We start from the raw sequence: 23958 nt of genomic DNA, 5'->3' as shown, positions 1-23958 counted from the left end.
CTAAAACTGCAGGAGGTAAAATTATTTCTTCAGGTATAGGAATGTGTCTAATGTAGACATCAAGATACTATAGATAGCCACATGGCCGTGCAGCAATTTCTGTTTAAAGTTCTGCTACTACATTTCATTAGTGGGAACTTGGGTGTAGATCCTCAAGGTACGAAAGTTTCAGTCTCCGATACCACCAAATCTGTTGGCAAGGAACAAATGGTAGTATCGGTATCCAGTTGGCAAAACTAACGTTAGTTAAGCCTGCTTGTTCTAATCAGGCATTATTCACATACTTGTGTTTGTAATAACTTCACAGTACGCATACTCGCCTGCATCTACCAAAGTTAACGATACAACGAAAATTCTAAAACTAAGTAAAATAACAATAACAGCGTAATTGATCACCGCTCTTGGGCACTAAGCTGTTGGCACGATGTGGTGAATCAAGTCATTCTAACAAAATATTGATTTCAGAGATAACTACTGTGAACAAGGAACAGCTTACTGGCACTGAAGCAACGATATCGTGTACTGTTGCGGGTTTGACACAGGCATTCAGTGACGTAAAATGGACGACGTCTGGGGATGATGATGTGACGACTCTAGGTCAAGGATACACCGTCAATGTTGGATCGTTGGAGGGACATTTTCAAACTACCACTTTGACTATTCCTGCTGATAAGAACAACAATGATGCTACTTACTCGTGTGTTTTCACCTCCATTGATGAGCATGGTTCTTACTGCACAAGTCTCAAGTAAGTATTCTAAATTAGAATAATAATAATATTACAGTCAGTAAGAAATAAGAGACCTGTATGAGGCACAGATTTGAAATTGTTTTAATCTTTTTTATTTCAAACTTTCAAACATATAAGATTGCAGCTATTTTTTATCAAGACACTTATTTTACTTCGGTGTATTCCAACAGCCACATTGTTACACAAGTGCAACCAGCCAATTACAGGAAGCCGAAGGATTTATTTGGCCAGTGACGGTTTAGGTAGTGTGTACCATACTTTCTTCGCCCGAGACTTTGCTGCAATGTGCAGCTCCTCATTTAACCCTAACACCCGATTTCTCGAGTATTCGGCTGAGTAGACCGGGGGGCTGCATAGACCACTCAGAATCCTTCGCTGAACGTCAACGACGCTTCAAAATTTGTAAAGATGGCGTTCTAACCAACTGCGCTACCTGGCCGTTAAAATATAACTTTGAATAAAATATACCTCTGTTCAAACGCCTAAGAAACAGATGCTAGGTTTTAACATTTCCAATTGATTTCGTTGGATAACTCTTAACTTGAAAACAAGCTACAATAAATATGTGTTCGAACATTATGGGGCACTGGCGGATACTATCACTGCGATCCATGCTTTGGGATAGTGAGTCATATGGCCTGGTGATCTAAGACACAAGATTATGGCTCAGATCCCCAGCGACTTTATGATTCACCCCCACTGTTCAACAAAATATAATCAAACTTAAACTTAAAGCAATAATGGCAATATTATGGCAATGGATTATTTCGCTAATGAGTTGCGCATTGATAACTTTAGATTTGATTCGAATTTGATAATGAGTTACATTCTTATTATTTACTTTGTAACATCTATTTGCTGCTTGCCAACATGGATGGATATCTCTTGTAGCTGTCACGTCTGTGACTAAGTCGGTCTGTTTTACAAGATCAGACGTTCACCTGTATTATCGGAGAACGTAGGTGGAACCCTTGTTAACGTAGTCTGGATGGATCCTGATGGTACGACAGTTTCAGTCTCGGATAACACCAACTACGATGTCAGCACGGGAAAAATTGACGAGACTGGCAACCAGTTGGTAGAACTTGCACCATCAAGGCTATTAGGCTGGCTGATTTCATTATCAGTCCTCCTTTACTTACAAATGCTCAATGTCTTCGTCATAGTACGCAGACTTGCCTGCATCCACCGATTCAAATGTTGTGAGAACATTTATTGTAATCCCATCCCGACATGAGATATGGACGTTTAATAACAAGTAAATCACAAATGAATAATATAGGTTCCGATGACGCATGTGACAAGTATCCTACTATCAACAATAACATAATATTTCACCTACTGCACAAGGTTTAAAAATCATAACTGGGAACTGGGAACTGGGAACTGGGAACTGGGAACTGGGAACTGGGAACTGGGAACTGGGAACTGAGAACTGGGAACTGGGAACTGGGAACTGGGAACTGGGAACTTGGAACTGGGAACTGGGAACTGGGAACTGGGAACTGGGAACTGGGAACTGGGAACTGGGAACTGGGAACTGGGAACTGGGAAGTGGGAACTGGGAACTGGGAACTGGGAACTGGGAACTGGGAACTGGGAACTGGGAACTGGGAACTGGGAACTGGGAACTGGGAACTGGGAACTGGGAACTGGGAACTGGGAACTGGGAACTGGGAACTGGGAACTGGGAACTGGGAACTGGGAACTGGGAACTGGGAACTGGGAACTGGGAACTGGGAACTGGGAACTGGGAACTGGGAACTGGGAACTGGGAACTGGGAACTGGCCGCCACGGTCCCTGTATGTTACCTTGTTATATGTTTGCCGCTGGAGTGTAGATTTATTAAATTACGACAAGCATTGTATTTTCTGAGCTACTCGCTAGTAACAAGCCAGTGAGTTTGATTGTTTTTACTCCCTACTCACGCGATCTCTCTCCAGATGCAGGCTGCAGTTGGACGTACGACGCATCAGAAAGTGCTGGACGTTTCTACAGTACGAACTATCCTAATGTGTACAGCGATAATATCAACTGTATCACACAAATATTCGCTACTGAGGGTTACGTTATACGGCTCACCTTCGAGACTATCGACATTGAACATCACCCTACTTGCAGATACGACATTTTGGAGGTTGGTGTTTTTTAAGATAATTATCGAATGACTCACCTTTCACATGACTCACCTTTCACATGACTCACCTTTCACAGGACTCAACTTTTACATGACTCCCCTTTCGCAGTTTTAATAGTTTTTACATGATTTGATTCGACAAAAATTATTCATCTGCTGAACTATCGAATATTCCTTATAAATTAATGATTAATCAACATAACAGAATAAAAGTTGAGAATACTTTTCAATAGTCAAATACCAAGTTAGGTACAGTAACAACCCTGATTTAACACGCCCACACAAACCGCACCTAAATATTAGTTACATTCCATTAGAACTCAATTTACCTCGGTCTACCCTCGCTTTACTTGCCCACTTACTTTACCTCACTAGTTAAATCAGTCTCACCCTCATTTAACCCCACTAAATCCAGATACGAGATGGGCACCTATCCACAGCCCCTCTTTTGGGCTGGTTCTGTGGTCATAATTTAGCTCCCAAAATCTTCACCAGTACCGGACCCAACCTCTGGGTAAGGTTCGAAACTGACAGAAGTGTCGTTGCGCAGGGATTCTTCGCTCGAGTCGTTCCTGTCGGTGAGTCTCGTTTAGCAACAACCTGTGTTGTGGACTTCAATCCATTACGCAAAGTGCATTATCCAAATTATCGTTTGATTGTTAATCTGTCAAATTTCAACTATGCAAAGCTGATAATTATATTCCCTGTGATCAAACAACCAATGATATTTTAAGTTCTTCTTAATCATTTAAGTCTTTATATCATCAGTGTTTTCATCAGCATCTAGATAAAGGTTTGAATAGTTCCCTTACCAATTACTATAATGTTTAAAGCTCTGACACGACCGGTTCTCTAGTCCCTATTCTGAAAGTAGATTCTAGTACCTTATCGGACGTAATTTGACCGGACTTGTGTAACAGACATAATTTTGAACGGATATTAAAATTAACGCTGGGGCCTCAAGCGTCCAATTGATGTCCCGTTAAAATAAAGTCCGATAAGGTAATCTCATGTTGTCTAAACTTATTTCATCTATAAATTGGCACTATAAAGCGTCTATAACAGTGCCCCCCCCCCCTCCCTTATATCATTTGTCACTCACCTCCATCATCTCCACAAGAGGTAGGTATAAAGCAGAGCCTCAGAAACCCAATTTTAAGTTTAAAGAGTCAGTCTCTTAACTTGATTGTATTTGGCATTGTGGAATATGTAGTTATGTTATCTCCCTGGCTCATTTTCATGATTCCTATTTCCTTAAAAGGTCCATTTTTAAATGAACCTCACAAAAAAGTTATGTTTTCATATTTAGTCTGAGAAAGTTTTTTGGCATCATCAGCCGCAAATGATCGATCCCGCGTATTTTCTTAGGACTTATATTTATACTAAAGTTCTAAATAACAAAAAGTGTATATACAACGCTGCAATTTGTAGGTTTATAACCTACCAGTAAAATAGTTTACGAGTATCACCCGTTAACGCTGCAATCTAATCTTTCTCAAAGAAACAGAATCATAAGGCTTGCATTCTATTCTGCGCCAATGCGCCAATTCGCCAATGCGCCAATTCGCCAATTCGCTCTGTCAAAAGCAATATTCCTCACATAATTTAAATCATATATAATTTACATATTATAAAGAAATAAATTTCGGTAACTTAAGTCACGCTTTTTCAACAAGAACAGGTTAGACTGAGGTCGTGCAACTCTACCTGGCATCTGCAAACTATTTACAGCAAATACCAAGGAGGTATAGGCAGGTCTATTATCTGGACCTTTCAGTACATCAAACTTTATCCATAGACTTTTCTCCACTCTAGCTGACAGTGGTTCAATGTTGCATCGTCTTTACAGATTGGCGTTAGAAATTACCCCAGACACTACCAGGGCTTCCTACAGCAGGACCTATAAAGTGAAAATTTGATCAAACAAAAGCAAAATTCAATAATTCATTTTCAGAAATTCTTGATTCGAGTAAATTCCATACTTTTAATACAGTACCGTCAGTAAATTTCTCGGTCAATTTTTACGAACAGTAAGTTTAAGTAAAATTTATTACAAAATAGCAGTCGAATAAAAGCTTTCTTTCTTATCAAATCGTGTTATTTATAACAACACGTAAATAATATAATAAATACGTCATGTTCAGACTTTCATTTTCAGGATCAAATGCAGTAGACCAGAAAACGGCGGTGAACTCGAAAGTCTTTAGTAAGTATACTAAGTTAAAATAACAAATATATGTATACGTATATTATAATATGTAGTTATTTATTACATATCCTATTTTTTTATCTGTGCGAATAATTTCTCATGTGTAACCAAGATATCCTCTACCACGAACAAAACATTTCAGCTGTTACCTCAACTCACAAGGATATCACCACCGCTGTAGACCAGACATTGACTTGCAGTATCGGAGGTCTAGACGCTAGTGGAACCCCTGCTACTGTAACTTGGAAGGATAATACTGGTACTGAAGTTGATGAATCGGATACCAGCAACTATGGTTTGGAGCAAGGATCGGTAAATGGCAGCGGAAATCAGGTAGCAGTACTGACTATCAAAGCTGCGAAGCTGGCTGCTTTTGCTAGTCTATCATCGGTCACCTACAAGTGCTCAGTCAAGTCTTCTCAATACACAAATTCTCCTGCATCGGCCGACCTAAATGTCGAAGCTGACATTCTGAAACTGGGTGAGCGTAACAAATCTATAAAAAAAAATAGGCTGACAGTTTTATTTGTCATACTGCTGATCGAGGAAATTTAATGATTTCCGTAGAACAATTCATCTTATAAAGAGCCAAATTATTGCGTATAATTGGCGCTCTAAAGCTCTAAGAAACTGAGCTGTTGGCAGTTGGAACGCTATGGTCTTATGGTGACTGGTGAGTTAAGTAATTCTAACCAAATATTAATTTTAGTGCTAACTGCTGTGAACAAGGAACAACTTACTGGTACTGAAGCAACGATATCGTGTACTGTTACGGGTTTGACACAGGCATTCAGTGCCGTAAAATGGACGACGTCTGCGAATGATGATGCGCTGACACAAGACCAAGGATACACCGTCGAGGCGGGATCGTTGGTAGGAAAATCTCAAACTACCACTTTGACGATTCCTGTTTCTGAAAACAACGGAGATGTCACTTACTCGTGTGTTTTCACTTCCGCTGAACATGCTTCAGTAGACCAAAAAACGGCAGTCAGCTCAAAAGTCTTCAGTAAATATTTTAGTTAAAATAACGAATATAGGTATATAAGTATATACTATATACTCAATTATTTATTGCATATCCTGAATGAAACGTTCCATTGATATTGCAACAATTTGCGTGTATAATCAAGATAATATCACGAACAATACATTTCAGCTGTTACCTCAACTCGCAAGAATATCAACACCGCTGTAGACCAGACATTGACTTGCAATATCGGAGGTCTAGACGCTAGTGGAACCCCTGCTACTGTAACTTGGAAGGATAATGCTGGTGCTGAAGTTGAAACATCGGATACCAGCAACTATGGTTTGGAGCAAGGATCGGTAGATGGCAGCGGAAATCAGGTAGCAGTACTGACTATCAAAACCGCGAAACTAGCTGCTTTTGCTAGTCCATCATCAGTCACTTACAAGTGCTCAGTCAAATCTTCTCAATACACAAATTCTCCTGCATCTGAAGAAGTAGATGTTATAGCTGATATTCTCAAACTAGGTAAGCGTAGCATATATTGACTGACAGTATTAGCTGTCATACTGCTGATCAAGGAGGTATAATGTAATTGTAAGTGATTTTTAAACAACAATTCAACTGATTAAGGAACAAATTATTGCGTATCATATCCGTTGTTAGACACTGAGCTGTTGGCAAGCCAAGCTATAAAAGAGAGTGAAGTTATTTTACCAAATATTAATTTCAGCAATAACTGCTATGATCAAGGAATAGCTTACTAACACAATTGCAACGGTTTAATTTTAACACCATCATCTTGCACTACAGTTCTTCTTATTTCATTACGAATTTATATCTTACAGCCAAACCTCAATATGCTTTATGTTAACCATCTTCAGAATTTGAATCAGTAAACAAAGAAGTGAAGAAAGGCTCAGATACAACAATATCCTGTGTTATCACTGGATTGACAGAAACAGCAACAGTGACCTGGCGAACTAGTACAGGACCAGTAACAGCTGAAAAGTTCACCTCTGTCCAAGGAAGCCATTCTGGAGGGAAACAAACATCAACTCTTGCTGTAGACGGGACTCTTGTCAATGAGGATACAGCCTACACTTGCAGAGTGACTTCTGGTTTTTTACCTGATTCCAGCCATTCGGATACCACCATCAATCTTAACATTTATGGCATGTTCTTTAAATATTTATATCAATCGTGCACTACAGTTTTGATAATTTCAGATTGAATTTATACTTACAGTCAAACTTCAAAATACTTAACGATAACTTACTTCAGACGTTGAATCAGTAAACAAAGAAGTGAAGAAAGGCTCAGATACAACAATATCCTGTGTTATCACTGGATTAACAGAAACAGCAACAGTGACCTGGCGAACTAGTACAGGACCAGTTCCAGCTGAAAAGTTCACCCCTGTCCAAGGAAGCCATTCTGGAGGGACACAAACATCAACTCTTGCTGTAGACGGGACTCTTGTGAATAAAGACACTGCCTACACTTGCAGAGTGACTTCTGGTTCTTTACCTGATTCCAGCCATTCGGATACCACCGTCAATCTTAACGTTTATGGTATGTTCTTTAAATGTTTACAATAATCTTGCAATACAGTTTCGATAATTTGAGATTGAATTTATTCTTACAGTCAAACTTCAAAATGCTTTACAATAACCTACTTCAGACGTTGAATCAGTAAACAAAGAAGTGAAGAAAGGCTCAGATACAACAATATCCTGTGTTATCACTGGATTGACAGAAACAGCAACAGTGACCTGGCGCACTAGTACAGGACCAGTTCCAGCTGAAAAGTTCACCCCTGTCCAAGGAAGCCATTCTGGAGGGACACAAACATCAACTCTTGCTGTAGACGGGACTCTTGTGAATGAAGATACTGCCTACACTTGCAGAGTGACTTCCGGTTCTTTACCTGATTCCAGCCATTCGGATACCACCGTTAATCTTAACGTTTATGGTATGTTCTTTAAATTTTTACAATAATCTTGCAATACAGTTTTGATAATTTAAGATCGAATTTATGCTTACAGTCAAACTTTAAAATGCTTTACGATAACATACTTCAGACGTTGAATCAGTAAACAAAGAAGTGAAGAAAGGCTCAGATACAACAATATCCTGTGTTATCACTGGATTGACAGAAACAGCAACAGTGACCTGGCGAACTACTACAGGATCAGTTCCAGTTGAAAAGTTCACCGCTGTCCAAGGAAGCCATTCTGGAGGGACACAAACATCAACTCTTGCTGTAGACGGGACTCTTGTGAATGAAGATACTGCCTACACTTGCAGAGTGACTTATGGTTCTTTACCTGATTCCAGCCATTCGGATACCACCGTCAATCTTAACGTTTATGGTATGTTCTTTAAATTTTTACAATAATCTTGCACTACCGATTCAATAATTTGAGACTGAATTTATACTTACAGTCAAACTTCAAAATGCTGTACAATAACCTACTTCAGACGTTGAATCAGTAAACAAAGAAGTGAAGAAAGGCTCAGATACAACAATATCCTGTGTTATCACTGGATTGACAGAAACAGCAACAGTGACCTGGCGAACTAGTACAAGACCAGTTCCGGCTGAAAAGTTCACCCCTGTCCAAGGAAGCCATTCTGGAGGGACACAAACATCAACTCTTGCTGTAGACGGGACTCTTGTGAATGAAGATACTGCCTACACTTGCAGAGTGACTTATGGTTCTTTACCTGATTCCAGCCATTCGGATACCACCGTCAATCTTAACGTTTATGGTATGTTCTTTAAATTTTTACAATAATCTTGCACTACAGATTCAATAATTTGAGACTGAATTTATACTTACAGTCAAACTTCAAAATGCTTTACAATAACCTACTTCAGACGTTGAATCAGTAAACAAAGAAGTGAAGAAAGGCTCAGATACAACAATATCCTGTGTTATCACTGGATTGACAGAAACAGCAACAGTGACCTGGCGAACTAGTACAGGACCAGTTCCAGCTGAAAAGTTCACCCCTGTCCAAGGAAGCCATTCTGGAGGGACACAAACATCGACTCTTGCTGTAGACGGGACTCTTGTGAATGAAGATACTGCCTACACTTGCAGAGTGACTTCCGGTTCTTTACCTGATTCCAGCCATTCGGATACCACTGTCAATCTTAACGTTTATGGTATGTTCTTTAAATTTTTACAATAATCTTGCAATACAGTTTCCATAATTTGAGATTGAATTTATTCTTACAGTCAAACTTCAAAATGCTTTACAATAACCTACTTCAGACGTTGAATCAGTAAACAAAGAAGTGAAGAAAGGCTCAGATACAACAATATCCTGTGTTATCACTGGATTGACAGAAACAGCAACAGTGACCTGGCGCACTAGTACAGGACCAGTTCCAGCTGAAAAGTTCACCCCTGTCCAAGGAAGCCATTCTGGAGGGACACAAACATCAACTTTTGCTGTAGACGGGACTCTTGTGAATGAAGATACTGCCTACACTTGCAGAGTGACTTCCGGTTCTTTACCTGATTCCAGCCATTCGGATACCACCGTTAATCTTAACGTTTATGGTATGTTCTTTAAATTTTTACAATAATCTTGCAATACAGTTTTGATAATTTAAGATCGAATTTATGCTTACAGTCAAACTTTAAAATGCTTTACGATAACATACTTCAGACGTTGAATCAGTAAACAAAGAAGTGAAGAAAGGCTCAGATACAACAATATCCTGTGTTATCACTGGATTGACAGAAACAGCAACAGTGACCTGGCGAACTACTACAGGATCAGTTCCAGTTGAAAAGTTCACCGCTGTCCAAGGAAGCCATTCTGGAGGGACACAAACATCAACTCTTGCTGTAGACGGGACTCTTGTGAATGAAGATACTGCCTACACTTGCAGAGTGACTTATGGTTCTTTACCTGATTCCAGCCATTCGGATACCACCGTCAATCTTAACGTTTATGGTATGTTCATTAAATTTTTACAATAATCTTGCACTACAGATTCAATAATTTGAGACTGAATTTATACTTACAGTCAAACTTCAAAATGCTGTACAATAACCTACTTCAGACGTTGAATCAGTAAACAAAGAAGTGAAGAAAGGCTCAGATACAACAATATCCTGTGTTATCACTGGATTGACAGAAACAGCAACAGTGACCTGGCGAACTAGTACAAGACCAGTTCCGGCTGAAAAGTTCACCCCTGTCCAAGGAAGCCATTCTGGAGGGACACAAACATCAACTCTTGCTGTAGACGGGACTCTTGTGAATGAAGATACTGCCTACACTTGCAGAGTGACTTCCGGTTCTTTACCTGATTCCAGCCATTCGGATACCACCGTTAATCTTAACGTTTATGGTATGTTCTTTAAATTTTTACAATAATCTTGCACTACAGATTCAATAATTTGAGACTGAATTTATACTTACAGTCAAACTTCAAAATGCTTTACAATAACCTACTTCAGACGTTGAATCAGTAAACAAAGAAGTGAAGAAAGGCTCAGATACAACAATATCCTGTGTTATCACTGGATTGACAGAAACAGCAACAGTGACCTGGCGAACTAGTACAGGACCAGTTCCAGCTGAAAAGTTCACCCCTGTCCAAGGAAGCCATTCTGGAGGGACACAAACATCGACTCTTGCTGTAGACGGGACTCTTGTGAATGAAGATACTGCCTACACTTGCAGAGTGACTTCCGGTTCTTTACCTGATTCCAGCCATTCGGATACCACTGTCAATCTTAACGTTTATGGTATGTTCTTTAAATTTTTACAATAATCTTGCAATACAGTTTCCATAATTTGAGATTGAATTTATTCTTACAGTCAAACTTCAAAATGCTTTACAATAACCTACTTCAGACGTTGAATCAGTAAACAAAGAAGTGAAGAAAGGCTCAGATACAACAATATCCTGTGTTATCACTGGATTGACAGAAACAGCAACAGTGACCTGGCGCACTAGTACAGGACCAGTTCCAGCTGAAAAGTTCACCCCTGTCCAAGGAAGCCATTCTGGAGGGACACAAACATCAACTCTTGCTGTAGACGGGACTCTTGTGAATGAAGATACTGCCTACACTTGCAGAGTGACTTCCGGTTCTTTACCTGATTCCAGCCATTCGGATACCACCGTTAATCTTAACGTTTATGGTATGTTCTTTAAATTTTTACAATAATCTTGCAATACAGTTTTGATAATTTAAGATCGAATTTATGCTTACAGTCAAACTTTAAAATGCTTTACGATAACATACTTCAGACGTTGAATCAGTAAACAAAGAAGTGAAGAAAGGCTCAGATACAACAATATCCTGTGTTATCACTGGATTGACAGAAACAGCAACAGTGACCTGGCGAACTACTACAGGATCAGTTCCAGTTGAAAAGTTCACCGCTGTCCAAGGAAGCCATTCTGGAGGGACACAAACATCAACTCTTGCTGTAGACGGGACTCTTGTGAATGAAGATACTGCCTACACTTGCAGAGTGACTTATGGTTCTTTACCTGATTCCAGCCATTCGGATACCACCGTCAATCTTAACGTTTATGGTATGTTCTTTAAATTTTTACAATAATCTTGCACTACAGATTCAATAATTTGAGACTGAATTTATACTTACAGTCAAACTTCAAAATGCTGTACAATAACCTACTTCAGACGTTGAATCAGTAAACAAAGAAGTGAAGAAAGGCTCAGATACAACAATATCCTGTGTTATCACTGGATTGACAGAAACAGCAACAGTGACCTGGCGAACTAGTACAAGACCAGTTCCGGCTGAAAAGTTCACCCCTGTCCAAGGAAGCCATTCTGGAGGGACACAAACATCAACTCTTGCTGTAGACGGGACTCTTGTGAATGAAGATACTGCCTACACTTGCAGAGTGACTTATGGTTCTTTACCTGATTCCAGCCATTCGGATACCACCGTCAATCTTAACGTTTATGGTATGTTCTTTAAGTTTTTACAATAATCTTGCACTACAGATTCAATAATTTGAGACTGAATTTATACTTACAGTCAAACTTCAAAATGCTTTACAATAACCTACTTCAGACGTTGAATCAGTAAACAAAGAAGTGAAGAAAGGCTCAGATACAACAATATCCTGTGTTATCACTGGATTGACAGAAACAGCAACAGTGACCTGGCGAACTAGTACAGGACCAGTTCCAGCTGAAAAGTTCACCCCTGTCCAAGGAAGCCATTCTGGAGGGACACAAACATCGACTCTTGCTGTAGACGGGACTCTTGTGAATGAAGATACTGCCTACACTTGCAGAGTGACTTCCGGTTCTTTACCTGATTCCAGCCATTCGGATACCACTGTCAATCTTAACGTTTATGGTATGTTCTTTAATATATATGTTTACAATAATCTTGAACTAAGGTTTCATCAATTTGAGATTGAATTTATACTTACAGTCAAACTTCAAAATGCTTTACAATGACCTACTTCAGACGTTGAATCAGTAAACAAAGAAGTGAAGAAAGGCTCAGATACAACAATATCCTGTGTTATCACTGGATTGACAGAAACAGCAACAGTGACTTGGCGAACTAGTACAAGACCAGTTCCGGCTGAAAAGTTCACCCCTGTCCAAGGAAGCCATTCTGGAGAGACACAAACATCAACTCTTGCTGTAAACGGGACTCTTGTGAATGAAGATACTGCCTACACTTGCAGAGTGACTTCCGGTTCTTTACCTGATTCCACCCATTCGGATACCACCGTCAATCTTAACGTTTATGGTATGTTCTTTAAATTTTTACAATAATCTTGCACTACAGTTTTGATTATTTGAGATTGAATTTATACTTACAGTCAAACTTCAAAATGCTTTACAATAACCTACTTCAGACGTTGAATCAGTAAACAAAGAAGTGAAGAAAGGCTCAGATACAACAATATCCTGTGTTATCACTGGATTGACAGAAACAGCAACAGTGACCTGGCGAACTAGTACAGGACCAGTTCCAGCTGAAAAGTTCACCCCTGTCCAAGGAAGCCATTCTGGAGGGACACAAACATCAACTCTTGCTGTAGACAGGACTCTTGTGAATGAAGATACTGCCTACACTTGCAGAGTGACTTCCGGTTCTTTACCTGATTCCACCCATTCGGATACCACCGTCAATCTTAACGTTTATGGTATGTTCTTTAAATTTTTACAATAATCTTGCACTACAGTTTTGATTATTTGAGATTGAATTTATACTTACAGTCATACTTCAAAATGCTTTACAATAACCTACTTCAGACGTTGAATCAGTAAACAAAGAAGTGAAGAAAGGCTCAGATACAACAATATCCTGTGTTATCACTGGATTGACAGAAACAGCAACAGTGACCTGGCGCACTAGTACAGGACCAGTTCCAGCTGAAAAGTTCACCCCTGTCCAAGGAAGCCATTCTGGAGGGACACAAACATCAACTCTTGCTGTAGACGGGACTCTTGTGAATGAAGATACTGCCTACACTTGCAGAGTGACTTCTGGTTCTTTACCTGATTCCAGCCATTCGGATACCACTGTCAATCTTAACGTTTATGGTATGTTCTTTAAATGTTTACAATAATCTTGCAATACAGTTTCGATAATTTGAGATTGAATTCATTCTTACAGTCAAACTTCAAAATGCTTTACAATAACCTACTTCAGACGTTGAATCAGTAAACAAAGAAGTGAAGAAAGGCTCAGATACAACAATATCCTGTGTTATCACTGGATTGACAGAAACAGCAACAGTGACCTGGCGCACTAGTACAGGACCAGTTCCAGCTGAAAAGTTCACCCCTGTCCAAGGAAGCCATTCTGGAGGGACACAAACATCAACTCTTGCTGTAGACGGGACTCTTGTGAATGAAGATACTGCCTACACTTGCAGAGTGACTTCTGGTTCTTTACCTGATTCCAGCCATTCGGATACCACCGTCAATCTTAACGTTTATGGTATGTTCTTTAAATTTTTACAATAATCTTGCACTACAGATTCAATAATTTGAGACTGAATTTATACTTACAGTCAAACTTCAAAATGCTGTACAATAACCTACTTCAGACGTTGAATCAGTAAACAAAGAAGTGAAGAAAGGCTCAGATACAACAATATCCTGTGTTATCACTGGATTGACAGAAACAGCAACAGTGACCTGGCGAACTAGTACAAGACCAGTTCCGGCTGAAAAGTTCACCCCTGTCCAAGGAAGCCATTCTGGAGGGACACAAACATCAACTCTTGCTGTAGACGGGACTCTTGTGAATGAAGATACTGCCTACACTTGCAGAGTGACTTATGGTTCTTTACCTGATTCCAGCCATTCGGATACCACCGTCAATCTTAACGTTTATGGTATGTTCTTTAAATTTTTACAATAATCTTGCACTCCAGATTCAATAATTTGAGACTGAATTTATACTTACAGTCAAACTTCAAAATGCTTTACAATAACCTACTTCAGACGTTGAATCAGTAAACAAAGAAGTGAAGAAAGGCTCAGATACAACAATATCCTGTGTTATCACTGGATTGACAGAAACAGCAACAGTGACCTGGCGAACTAGTACAGGACCAGTTCCAGCTGAAAAGTTCACCCCTGTCCAAGGAAGCCATTCTGGAGGGACACAAACATCGACTCTTGCTGTAGACGGGACTCTTGTGAATGAAGATACTGCCTACACTTGCAGAGTGACTTCCGGTTCTTTACCTGATTCCAGCCATTCGGATACCACTGTCAATCTTAACGTTTATGGTATGTTCTTTAATATATTTGTTTACAATAATCTTGAACTACAGTTTCATCAATTTGAGATTGAATTTATACTTACAGTCAAACTTCAAAATGCTTTACAATGACCTACTTCAGACGTTGAATCAGTAAACAAAGAAGTGAAGAAAGGCTCAGATACAACAATATCCTGTGTTATCACTGGATTGACAGAAACAGCAACAGTGACTTGGCGAACTAGTACAAGACCAGTTCCGGCTGAAAAGTTCACCCCTGTGCAAGGAAGCCATTCTGGAGAGACACAAACATCAACTCTTGCTGTAAACGGGACTCTTGTGAATGAAGATACTGCCTACACTTGCAGAGTGACTTCCGGTTCTTTACCTGATTCCACCCATTCGGATACCACAGTCAATCTTAACGTTTATGGTATGTTCTTTAAATTTTTACAATAATCTTGCACTACAGTTTTGATTATTTGAGATTGAATTTATACTTACAGTCATACTTCAAAATGCTTTACAATAACCTACTTCAGACGTTGAATCAGTAAACAAAGAAGTGAAGAAAGGCTCAGATACAACAATATCCTGTGTTATCACTGGATTGACAGAAACAGCAACAGTGACCTGGCGAACTAGTACAGGACCAGTTCCAGCTGAAAAGTTCACCCCTGTCCAAGGAAGCCATTCTGGAGGGACACAAACATCAACTCTTGCTGTAGACAGGACTCTTGTGAATGAAGATACTGCCTACACTTGCAGAATGACTTCCGGTTCTTTACCTGATTCCACCCATTCGGATACCACCGTCAATCTTAACGTTTATGGTATGTTCTTTAAATTTTTACAATAATCTTGCACTACAGTTTTGATTATTTGAGATTGAATTTATACTTACAGTCATACTTCAAAATGCTTTACAATAACCTACTTCAGACGTTGAATCAGTAAACAAAGAAGTGAAGAAAGGCTCAGATACAACAATATCCTGTGTTATCACTGGATTGACAGAAACAGCAACAGTGACCTGGCGAACTAGTACAGGACCAGTTCCAGCTGAAAAGTTCACCCCTGTCCAAGGAAGCCATTCTGGAGAGACACAAACATCAACTCTTGCTGTAGACGGGACTCTTGTGAATGAAGATACTGCCTACACTTGCAGAGTGACTTCCGGTTCTTTACCTGATTCCAGACATTCGGATACCACCGTTAATCTTAACGTTTATGGTATGTTCTTTAAATGTTTACAATATTCTTGCACTACAGTTTTGATAATTTGAGATTGAATTTATACTTACAGTCAAACTTCAAAATTCTTTACGATAACCTACTTCAGACGTTGAATCAGTAAACAAAGAAGTGAAGAAAGGCTCAAATACAACAATATCCTGTGTTATCACTGGATTGGCAGAAACTGCAACAGTGACCTGGCGAACTAGTACAAAACCAGTTCCAGCTGAAAAGTTCACCCCTGTCCAAGGAAGCCATTCTGGAGAGACACAAACATCAACTCTTGCTGTAGACGGGACTCTTGTGAATGAAGATACTGCCTACACTTGCAGAGTGACTTCCGGTTCTTTACCTGATTCCAGACATTCGGATACCACCGTTAATCTTAACGTTTATGGTATGTTCTTTAAATGTTTACAATATTCTTGCACTACAGTTTTGATAATTTGAGATTGAATTTATACTTACAGTCAAACTTCAAAATTCTTTACGATAACTTATCTCAGACGTTGAATCAGTAAACAAAGAAGCGAAGAAAGGCTCTGATTCAACAATATCCTGTGTTATCACTGGATTGGCAGAAACTGCAACAGTGACCTGGCGAACTAGTACAGGACCAGTTCCAGCTGAAAAGTTCACCCCTGTCCAAGGAAGCCATTCTGGAGGGACACAAACATCAACTCTTGCTGTAGACGGGACTCTTGTGAATGAAGATACTGCCTACACTTGCAGAGTGACTTCCGGTTCTTTACCTGCTTCGAGCCACTCGGATACAACCGTCAATCTTAACGTTTATGGTATGTTCTTTAAATGTTTACAATAATCTTGCACTAAAGTTTTTCTAAGATCAGTACGAATTTATATCTTACTACCAAACTTCAAAATGCTTTACGATAACTTACTTTTTTAACAGTTAATAGAAGAGGGATCGAAGGATTCAAATCTTTAAAATTATACTATTTTTAGTAGCCAGAGCCATGTTTCGATGTAAACGAATTCTAATTTGCATTGATTTGTAGATGTAACACCGACACACAAAGATGCTTATAACGGTAAAGAAACAGTTCTCTCCTGTAAAGTCACGGGATTAGAAGCAAAAGCTACAGTGAGTTGGACCAAAGGAAACCAAACAGTAGACGGATCAACTGAAGGGGAACTTATCGGTAATACTCAGATCTCCACCCTGACAGTTATCAGCCCACAAGAGGATACGGAGTACACTTGTGTGGTTTCATCTGGACGGAACCCATTGTCGAAACCCTCTGAGACGCTTGTGTCACTCAACGTCTATGGTGAGTTTTTAGTCTGACCATTATAAATACCAATTAAGAACTACGATACATGACATTTACATTTACTTACAATCCACATAAATCTGATATTCCTCCCTGCTCAGCCACAGAGGTATCAAGCAAGGGAGTACTCATTAACACAGAAACATCACTCGCTTGCAAAATAAAGGGAATAACCAAGGAAATGTCCATTGAATGGACTGGATTTGATGATGGTGACGACAAATACGTGCCAAGTTCAGGATCCTATGATTCTGTCTCCAACAGTCAAACAGGAACTCTGACTGTAAAATCAGCAGCTGTCACTTCTAATAAAACGTACACTTGCACTGTGTCCTCACTCCAAAACACTGAATCAGACAAGGAGGATTTTGAAGTCCACCTTTATGTATACGGTGAGTTATACCAATTTTACATTTTAGAGATAAGAAATTGAATATGAGGAGACAGTTTATGAATGACAGCCCATAATTGAGCCCCTAATGCTCGCCTAAGAATGCTTCCCGGAATCAGCGTAATGAACGGATGAAGATGCTCTATGAATGCACAAAATGCATGGTCTGAGATCATAGTACCACTGTGATGTGTTGTCCAGCAATTTATTTTCCGGTGGTTTTTAGTCCAGTGATTTGTTGTTTAGTGATGTTTTGTCCGGTGATTTGCTTTAGAAAATGGCACAGCGTATTAAAGTGCATTGTACAAGTGGAGGGGTTATCAAACATCAAACTTAATATTTAATCATTTATCATGTTTATTAATCGATTGTGACGAAAAATCGAATTAAGTTTCCAGCAGCGAGAGTAACATTAATTAATTGTAACGTTATCAGTTGCAGACTTGAAGTATTATGTAACAGGATTTGTAACACTTTCAATAACGACACCTGATGCAGATTTTAGTCTGATAGATTGGAAAGGTAGAGACGTTGGTGTGGGAGTACGAGGATTACTGATAGTCAATGAGGGAACAGTTTGTAACGACGATTTCAGTAACAACTCTGCCAATTCTATTTGTCGTAGGATGGGGTACAGTGGTCAAATTAGTTGGACTTCAGCTAATAGATGGAAAATGCAAGGTGACCGACCCATTACTATGGATGATGTTTCTTGTAACACTGCTGGATGGAGTTCATGTTCGTATTCATGGACTCACAACTGTGATCACAGTAAAGATGTATTTCTTCAATGCGAGGGGGTTGGTGAGTTGATTACTGAAATTTTGCTATTTTGAAAATTAGATTAGTGGATTCTGTAGGAATAAGAAATTTATCGAATAAAATATCTGGCACGGTTCATCTATATATGCTTATAATATTTAAGTATATATATATAGTTTCAAATTGTATATATATATACAATTTGAAACTTTATTGATTATCCTTTCCTTTCAATAATTTAGGTCGCTACAAAGAAAAATAAGCATTGAGCTTTTTGTTGAAGTATTTACAATATCGAATAGAATTTTATTTTATTACAAAGGAACTGCTCGTTCAAAGATAAAATTAAATGAATGATTACAGACTCTCTTACATTTTACATCCAAGATAAGGTATTACTTTCTGTGAGTGCTTTGAAAGTTATTAATAATCTATATTTCAGAGTATGATACCTGGAATCCCGTGATACGAGAAACATTCCTCAGTGCTAACTTGGAGACTTTGTATCTGCATATGAAAACTAATTCTAGTAGTTCTGTGGGAAATAGAAAAAACATTAAGATATGGTTTTATGATACAGACCTATACCAGGCCGGATCATTCTATATCTGGTTTGTATCCACCTACTCGGTTAAGTACCTGCTAGGGGAGTGTATGCGTTACTACACCAGTTTCCCAGTAAGTTTGCCTGCAGACCAACAAAGGACCTGGATGATCAGTAAGCGTGGCAAAACCACAAAAGTATACTGCAATGGAAAAATAGTTTTGGAAGTGGCTGCGTCCTCGGAGATATGCGACAATCCAGAATATAGTACCACATGGGCTACATATTACGGACGAGAAGCAAACGCAATCTTTTTCCCAATTACCCACACAGCTTCAGAATTATATTACATAGGTAAAAAACATAAAGGTCAAATTTATATAGAGATTCGAGTAAATATATGAAAATTATTGATGTCAAGACTTTCACTGATCAAAAATTGTTCAGGAACTGATGTTCCAAAATGCACTGGACTAGATGCTAAGTGGAGCAACATTGTGGCAAGCAGTGACTTTCCAGTACTCAATGGAACAAAGGTTATTCTCCGATGTGAGGATGGATACCATCAATTTGGGGACAGTGAAATCACATGTCATCAATATACGCAGTTCTATTTTGTGACTGAGCCTAAGTGTTCATGTAAGTAGAAGTAAACTGTTAGTATGGATAAACAGTTATAGGTACTCCCACAAGAAGACGTTTTTACAAATATTTCTGAAGAATTATAGTGATACACAATTGAAAATTTGTATGTTGTACGGAGATGGCTATAAGTAGGAAGAGTTATACCAATCAAGTATATTTGTTATATTGCTGTATCGATCTGGTAGCCGTAATGGCAAAATTGAAGTATTATGTAACAAGATTTGTAACACTTTCAGTAACGACACCTGATGCAGATTTTAGTCTGATAGATTGGAAAGGTAGAGACGTTGGTGTGGGAGTACGAGGATTACTGATAGTCAATGAGGGAACAGTTTGTAATGATGATTTCAGCAACAACTCTGCCAATGCTATTTGTCGTAGGATGGGGTACAGTGGTCAAATTAGTTGGACTTCTACTGACAAATGGAAAATGCAAGATGATCGCACCATTGCTATGGATGATGTATTTTGTAACAGTGGTGAATGGAGTTCATGCTCTTATTCATGGTCTCACAACTGTGATCACAGTAAAGATGTATTTCTTCAGTGCCAGGGAATCGGTGAGTTGATTACTGAAATTCTGCTTGTATAAAATTAGATTATTGAATTCTGTACAAAATAAGACATTTACTGGTTCGTATGAAATATATAATTCCAGTCTTATTAAGAAAATATTGGGCTTCTTATTGGACTATTTACACTACCAGATTTAATTTCATTACAAATGAACTGCTCGTTCAAAAATAAAATTGAATGAATGATTGCTGACTCTCTTACATTTTACATCCAAGATAAGAATTTAAAGTCTAACTTTTTGTGAGATATCTGAAAGTTCACTTCTTATTAATAATCTATATTTCAGAGCATGATACCTGGAATCCCGTGATACGAGAAAGATTCCTCGATGCTAACTTGGAGACTTCGTATCTGCATATGACAACTTCGATTAGTTTTGTAGGAAATAGACAAAACATTAAGATATGGTTTTATGATACAGACCTATACCAGGCTGGATCATTCTATATCTGGTTTGTATCCACCTACTCGGTTAAGTACCTGATAGGGGAGTGTATGCGTTACTACACCAGTTTCCCAGTAAGTTTACCTGCAGACCAACAAAGGACCTGGATGATCAGTAAGCGAGGCAAAACAATAAAAGTATACTGCAATGGGAAAATGGTTTTAGAAGTGGCTGCGTCCTCGGAGATATGCGACAATCCAGAATATAGTACCACATGGGCTACATATTACGGACGAGAAGCAAACACAATCTATTTACCAATTACCCATACAGCATCTGACTCATATTACATAGGTAACCCCTTTAAGATAAAAAACATGAAGGCCAAATTTGCGTAGAGATTTGAGTAAATTTGACAAGTATTGATGTCAAGACTTTCATCGTCAGTGATCAACCTATTTCAGGAGCTGAAGTTCCAGAAAAGAAGTAGCTGTTGGAGTACTCAAACATATTTTCTGATTGTTGACAATTTCAGAATTTCTACTTATACTTGAGGAGAAATTGAACGTTTTACACTACGTTTTACTTTTAGGTATTTTAAAAAGTGATTCCAAAAGAACTGTATCAAAAACAAACAAAAAAGTAACTCGACTTACTCTTCGACTTAGGGCGGCTTCAACGTCCGAACAGAGATAGTTTTTTTCCAAATCTGTCTATCCAGCATGAGTTTGTTAATCTCCTTGCTGTCGTCAAGCCACATGTCAATATATGTGAGGTGTGGTCTTCGATCCCATACGACGATGTCCTTGAAGGGGTTCCCAGAAGAGAAGTTGATGACTCAGAAGTTCTTCATGTCTGGCTAGATGACCTGCAAGTCTCATCCTCCGTTCAGCTATCTTATCAGATGCTCTGATGAGGTGTCCATATACCTTGGCGTTAGTCTGCCGCTCTTTCCAGTTAAGTGCCATCCTCAGCATTCTCGTATAAAATCCATCAATACGTTTTACGAGGGTCTGGCTGAAAGTCCATGTTTCAGAGCCATACAGTAGGATGGACTCAACTGTAGCCAGGAACAGTCGTATCTTGAGATCTCTACGCGTATCCGACTTCCGTACAAGCTTCATCTGGTGACACGCTCCCCATGCCTTAGTTTTCCTCACTTCGAAGTCCTTCTCCGAAGTTGGCGGCCAGTTCCAGACTCCTGAGGAAATCTTGTGCCTCCGCAACACTATCTGTCATAAGAGCAAGGTCGTCAGCAAAGTCGGCATCAGTGACCTTGACAGCCGGATAGCGTCAGTAACCATTTTAGTTATTTTGCTGTACCGATCTGTGATCTGGAAGCCTTTTATTTTCTGTCGTACGAAGATAGGCTGCCATACATCCCTGGTTGAAGTGATTTAACCGACCCTGCCCGGTGCCCCTCGTTAAGTCATTACGAAGCAGTGGACAGATCGCTGGAAAGTTGCGTTATATTTGTACCTACGATTTGTTATCTTTCACAGTATTAGTAACTCGCTCCAACCAAAGTTTTAGTTTTACTAGCCTGTCACGTGACAAAATAGTTTTTGCTCATAACTCTCCTGGGAAGTATTTTACACTGCATGCGTCATACTCATAGCACATACTCATAGGGTGTGATTCGGAATCAGCGTACAAAATACACTGAATTAAAATACTTGTATTACTTACATACCCACTTTTATTTGGCCCAAAATAAGACTTTTCTGGATAACTCAAAAGTCAAAATCTACGTTTTCCCAAATTGTGCTGACAGGGGAGCAAACTTTAAATTTACGAGACGAACATTTTGAAAAAACCGGAAGCGAACTAGTCTCTATATCTATTTTACTTTCGGAAATAGACCCCAGCCAGTAAGGTTTCCTGAGCACTCTACACTTGATTTTTGTATAGCGCCCGACGCGACAGTTGAACTTGAAACTGAAATTTTGATTCACGATGTCAATCCTTCGCATCTCGCCGATCTGCGAGAAGATGCGCGGCGCGGCCCAATATAGTGCATTGCGCTACAAAAACCAATTTGAATCGATGTATTTTAATTCACCTAACCATGTGCTTTCGCGCCACTTCGGGCGCGCTTGTTTCACAAGTCAAGAAAAGCACCTATCCACGAACCCCGATGGGAAGGTTCTTTCGCGCGCGTGCAGTGCTGACAACAGCGTCTATGTAGCGCAGGTAGTCTTGGCACTTCTCCCTCCAGTATGCAGTAACCACTTTTCAGGTTTCTATAGTGCATAGTGACAGTGTATAGGGGTTAATTAGGTATAAACTAAAGTACAGCTGTACTTACACCTACATTCACAAGCATGCAAGCTCACCTGGTCCAATGAGCGGGAAACGGAAGACAAGGTCTGGTGACGTCATAGTCACGTGACCTCATAGTCTCATAATTACGTGACCTCAGACCCAATCAATGATCAATTAGGTTTGGGCATGGTCAGCCCCCTGTCACCCGATCTTTAGGTGACGTACGACACCTCGTTTACGCAATCAATGTCTGAAAGGCTACACACGTTGCATATGAGGACAAAAGCGCGGGAAATTTTGGCACCCCATATAAGTGGTGCCAAAATCTTTGGGTGGGTTGGTGGCTAGAGCCTTTTTTACCGCCGTGAGGCGGGCGCGCGCTACTGCAAGCGCAAGGGATCTGGATAGAGCAATATTTTAACATAGGGTTAAAAAGCTCCCCTTGCAAGATATCGGCGAAAAACTTTTTAATTGATCACGTGATATATAACCATATAATAACCATATAAGAAAGTTTGTATAACTATAATTTCTCGTTGACGTTAGGCAGGGTTACGTTAGGGTTTCAGCATTATATTTATATGCTTTTGTTATTAAGGGATTGGGTATAGGGTTAGGTTTGAGGTCAGATTATAAAAGGGTTAGGGTTTCGAATAGTCGTTCAGGGCCAGTAAGAGAACAAGTTGAAAAAGTTACGTGATCACAGTCAAGTATAGAGTGATTAATCATTTGTAGGTTTAAAACCTAACAAAAAACAAAACGCGCGCCGAGTTAATTTGACTAATATTTGAAACAAATATTTTAAGAGCACCAGTTATCACGTACGTTACCCGTTAACAGTTAATTAATTTAATCATCATTCGGAAAGTTTACATAATACTTAATCAACCGAGGGTGCAGAGGGGGGGGGGGGAAAGAAAAGGATGATGATTAATCACTCTACACTCGACTGTCACGTAACTTTTTAACCCGTTCTCTAGCTGGTTCTGAACAACTTTTCGAAACCCTAACCCTCTAATCTGATCATAACCTTACTGGG

The 23958-nt window shown here is 39.3% G+C and overlaps 2 protein-coding genes and 1 long non-coding RNA gene across 3 annotated transcripts; all 3 read left to right on the top strand.

The window, feature by feature from the left end:
- Positions 1–723: 723 nt before the first annotated feature.
- Positions 724–19452, top strand: LOC134826857 (uncharacterized). The gene is made up of 8 exons (XM_063839360.1): positions 724–748; positions 2696–2889; positions 3305–3467; positions 5048–5095; positions 17076–17348; positions 17453–17743; positions 18241–18546; positions 18947–19452. The coding sequence occupies exons 1-8, from the start codon at positions 724–726 to the stop codon at positions 19450–19452; spliced, it is 1806 nt and encodes a 601-aa protein (XP_063695430.1).
- Positions 5198–7302, top strand: LOC134811997 (uncharacterized). Its single transcript, XM_063819172.1, has 5 exons — positions 5198–5579; positions 5808–6107; positions 6258–6596; positions 6953–7189; positions 7298–7302. The coding sequence occupies exons 1-5, from the start codon at positions 5198–5200 to the stop codon at positions 7300–7302; spliced, it is 1263 nt and encodes a 420-aa protein (XP_063675242.1).
- A 53-nt stretch (positions 19453–19505) lies between the features above and the next one.
- LOC134826634 (uncharacterized) lies at positions 19506–22207 on the top strand. The gene is made up of 4 exons (XR_010161728.1): positions 19506–19687; positions 19930–20253; positions 20556–21008; positions 21119–22207. It is a non-coding gene; the product is annotated as an uncharacterized LOC134826634 (long non-coding RNA).
- The last annotated feature ends 1751 nt before the right edge of the window (positions 22208–23958 follow it).

The sequence above is a fragment of the Bolinopsis microptera genome, chromosome 2 (assembly GCF_026151205.1).
Source record: "Bolinopsis microptera isolate Bmic1 chromosome 2, MBARI_Bmic_1.0, whole genome shotgun sequence".
NCBI classification, from domain to species: domain Eukaryota; kingdom Metazoa; phylum Ctenophora; class Tentaculata; order Lobata; family Bolinopsidae; genus Bolinopsis; species Bolinopsis microptera.
Note: the sequence above shows the minus strand (reverse complement) of the source record. Positions and strands in the feature narration are given on the sequence as shown.

What these genes read in the sequence shown, in the direction of transcription:
- LOC134826857 (XM_063839360.1), top strand. Translation starts at nt 724, where the DNA reads ATGGTTCTTACTGCACAAGTCTCAA. An exon ending in TCTTACTGCACAAGTCTCAA is followed by an intron (nt 749 to 2,695) that starts GTAAGTATTCTA and finishes ATCTCTCTCCAG; the next exon opens with ATGCAGGCTGCAGTTGGACG. An exon ending in TGTGTCACTCAACGTCTATG is followed by an intron (nt 17,349 to 17,452) that starts GTGAGTTTTTAG and finishes CTCCCTGCTCAG; the next exon opens with CCACAGAGGTATCAAGCAAG.
- LOC134811997 (XM_063819172.1), top strand. Translation starts at nt 5,198, where the DNA reads ATGTGTAACCAAGATATCCTCTACCACGAACAAAACATTTCAGCTGTT. An exon ending in AGTCAGCTCAAAAGTCTTCA is followed by an intron (nt 6,108 to 6,257) that starts GTAAATATTTTA and finishes AATACATTTCAG; the next exon opens with CTGTTACCTCAACTCGCAAG. An exon ending in AGCTGATATTCTCAAACTAG is followed by an intron (nt 6,597 to 6,952) that starts GTAAGCGTAGCA and finishes AACCATCTTCAG; the next exon opens with AATTTGAATCAGTAAACAAA.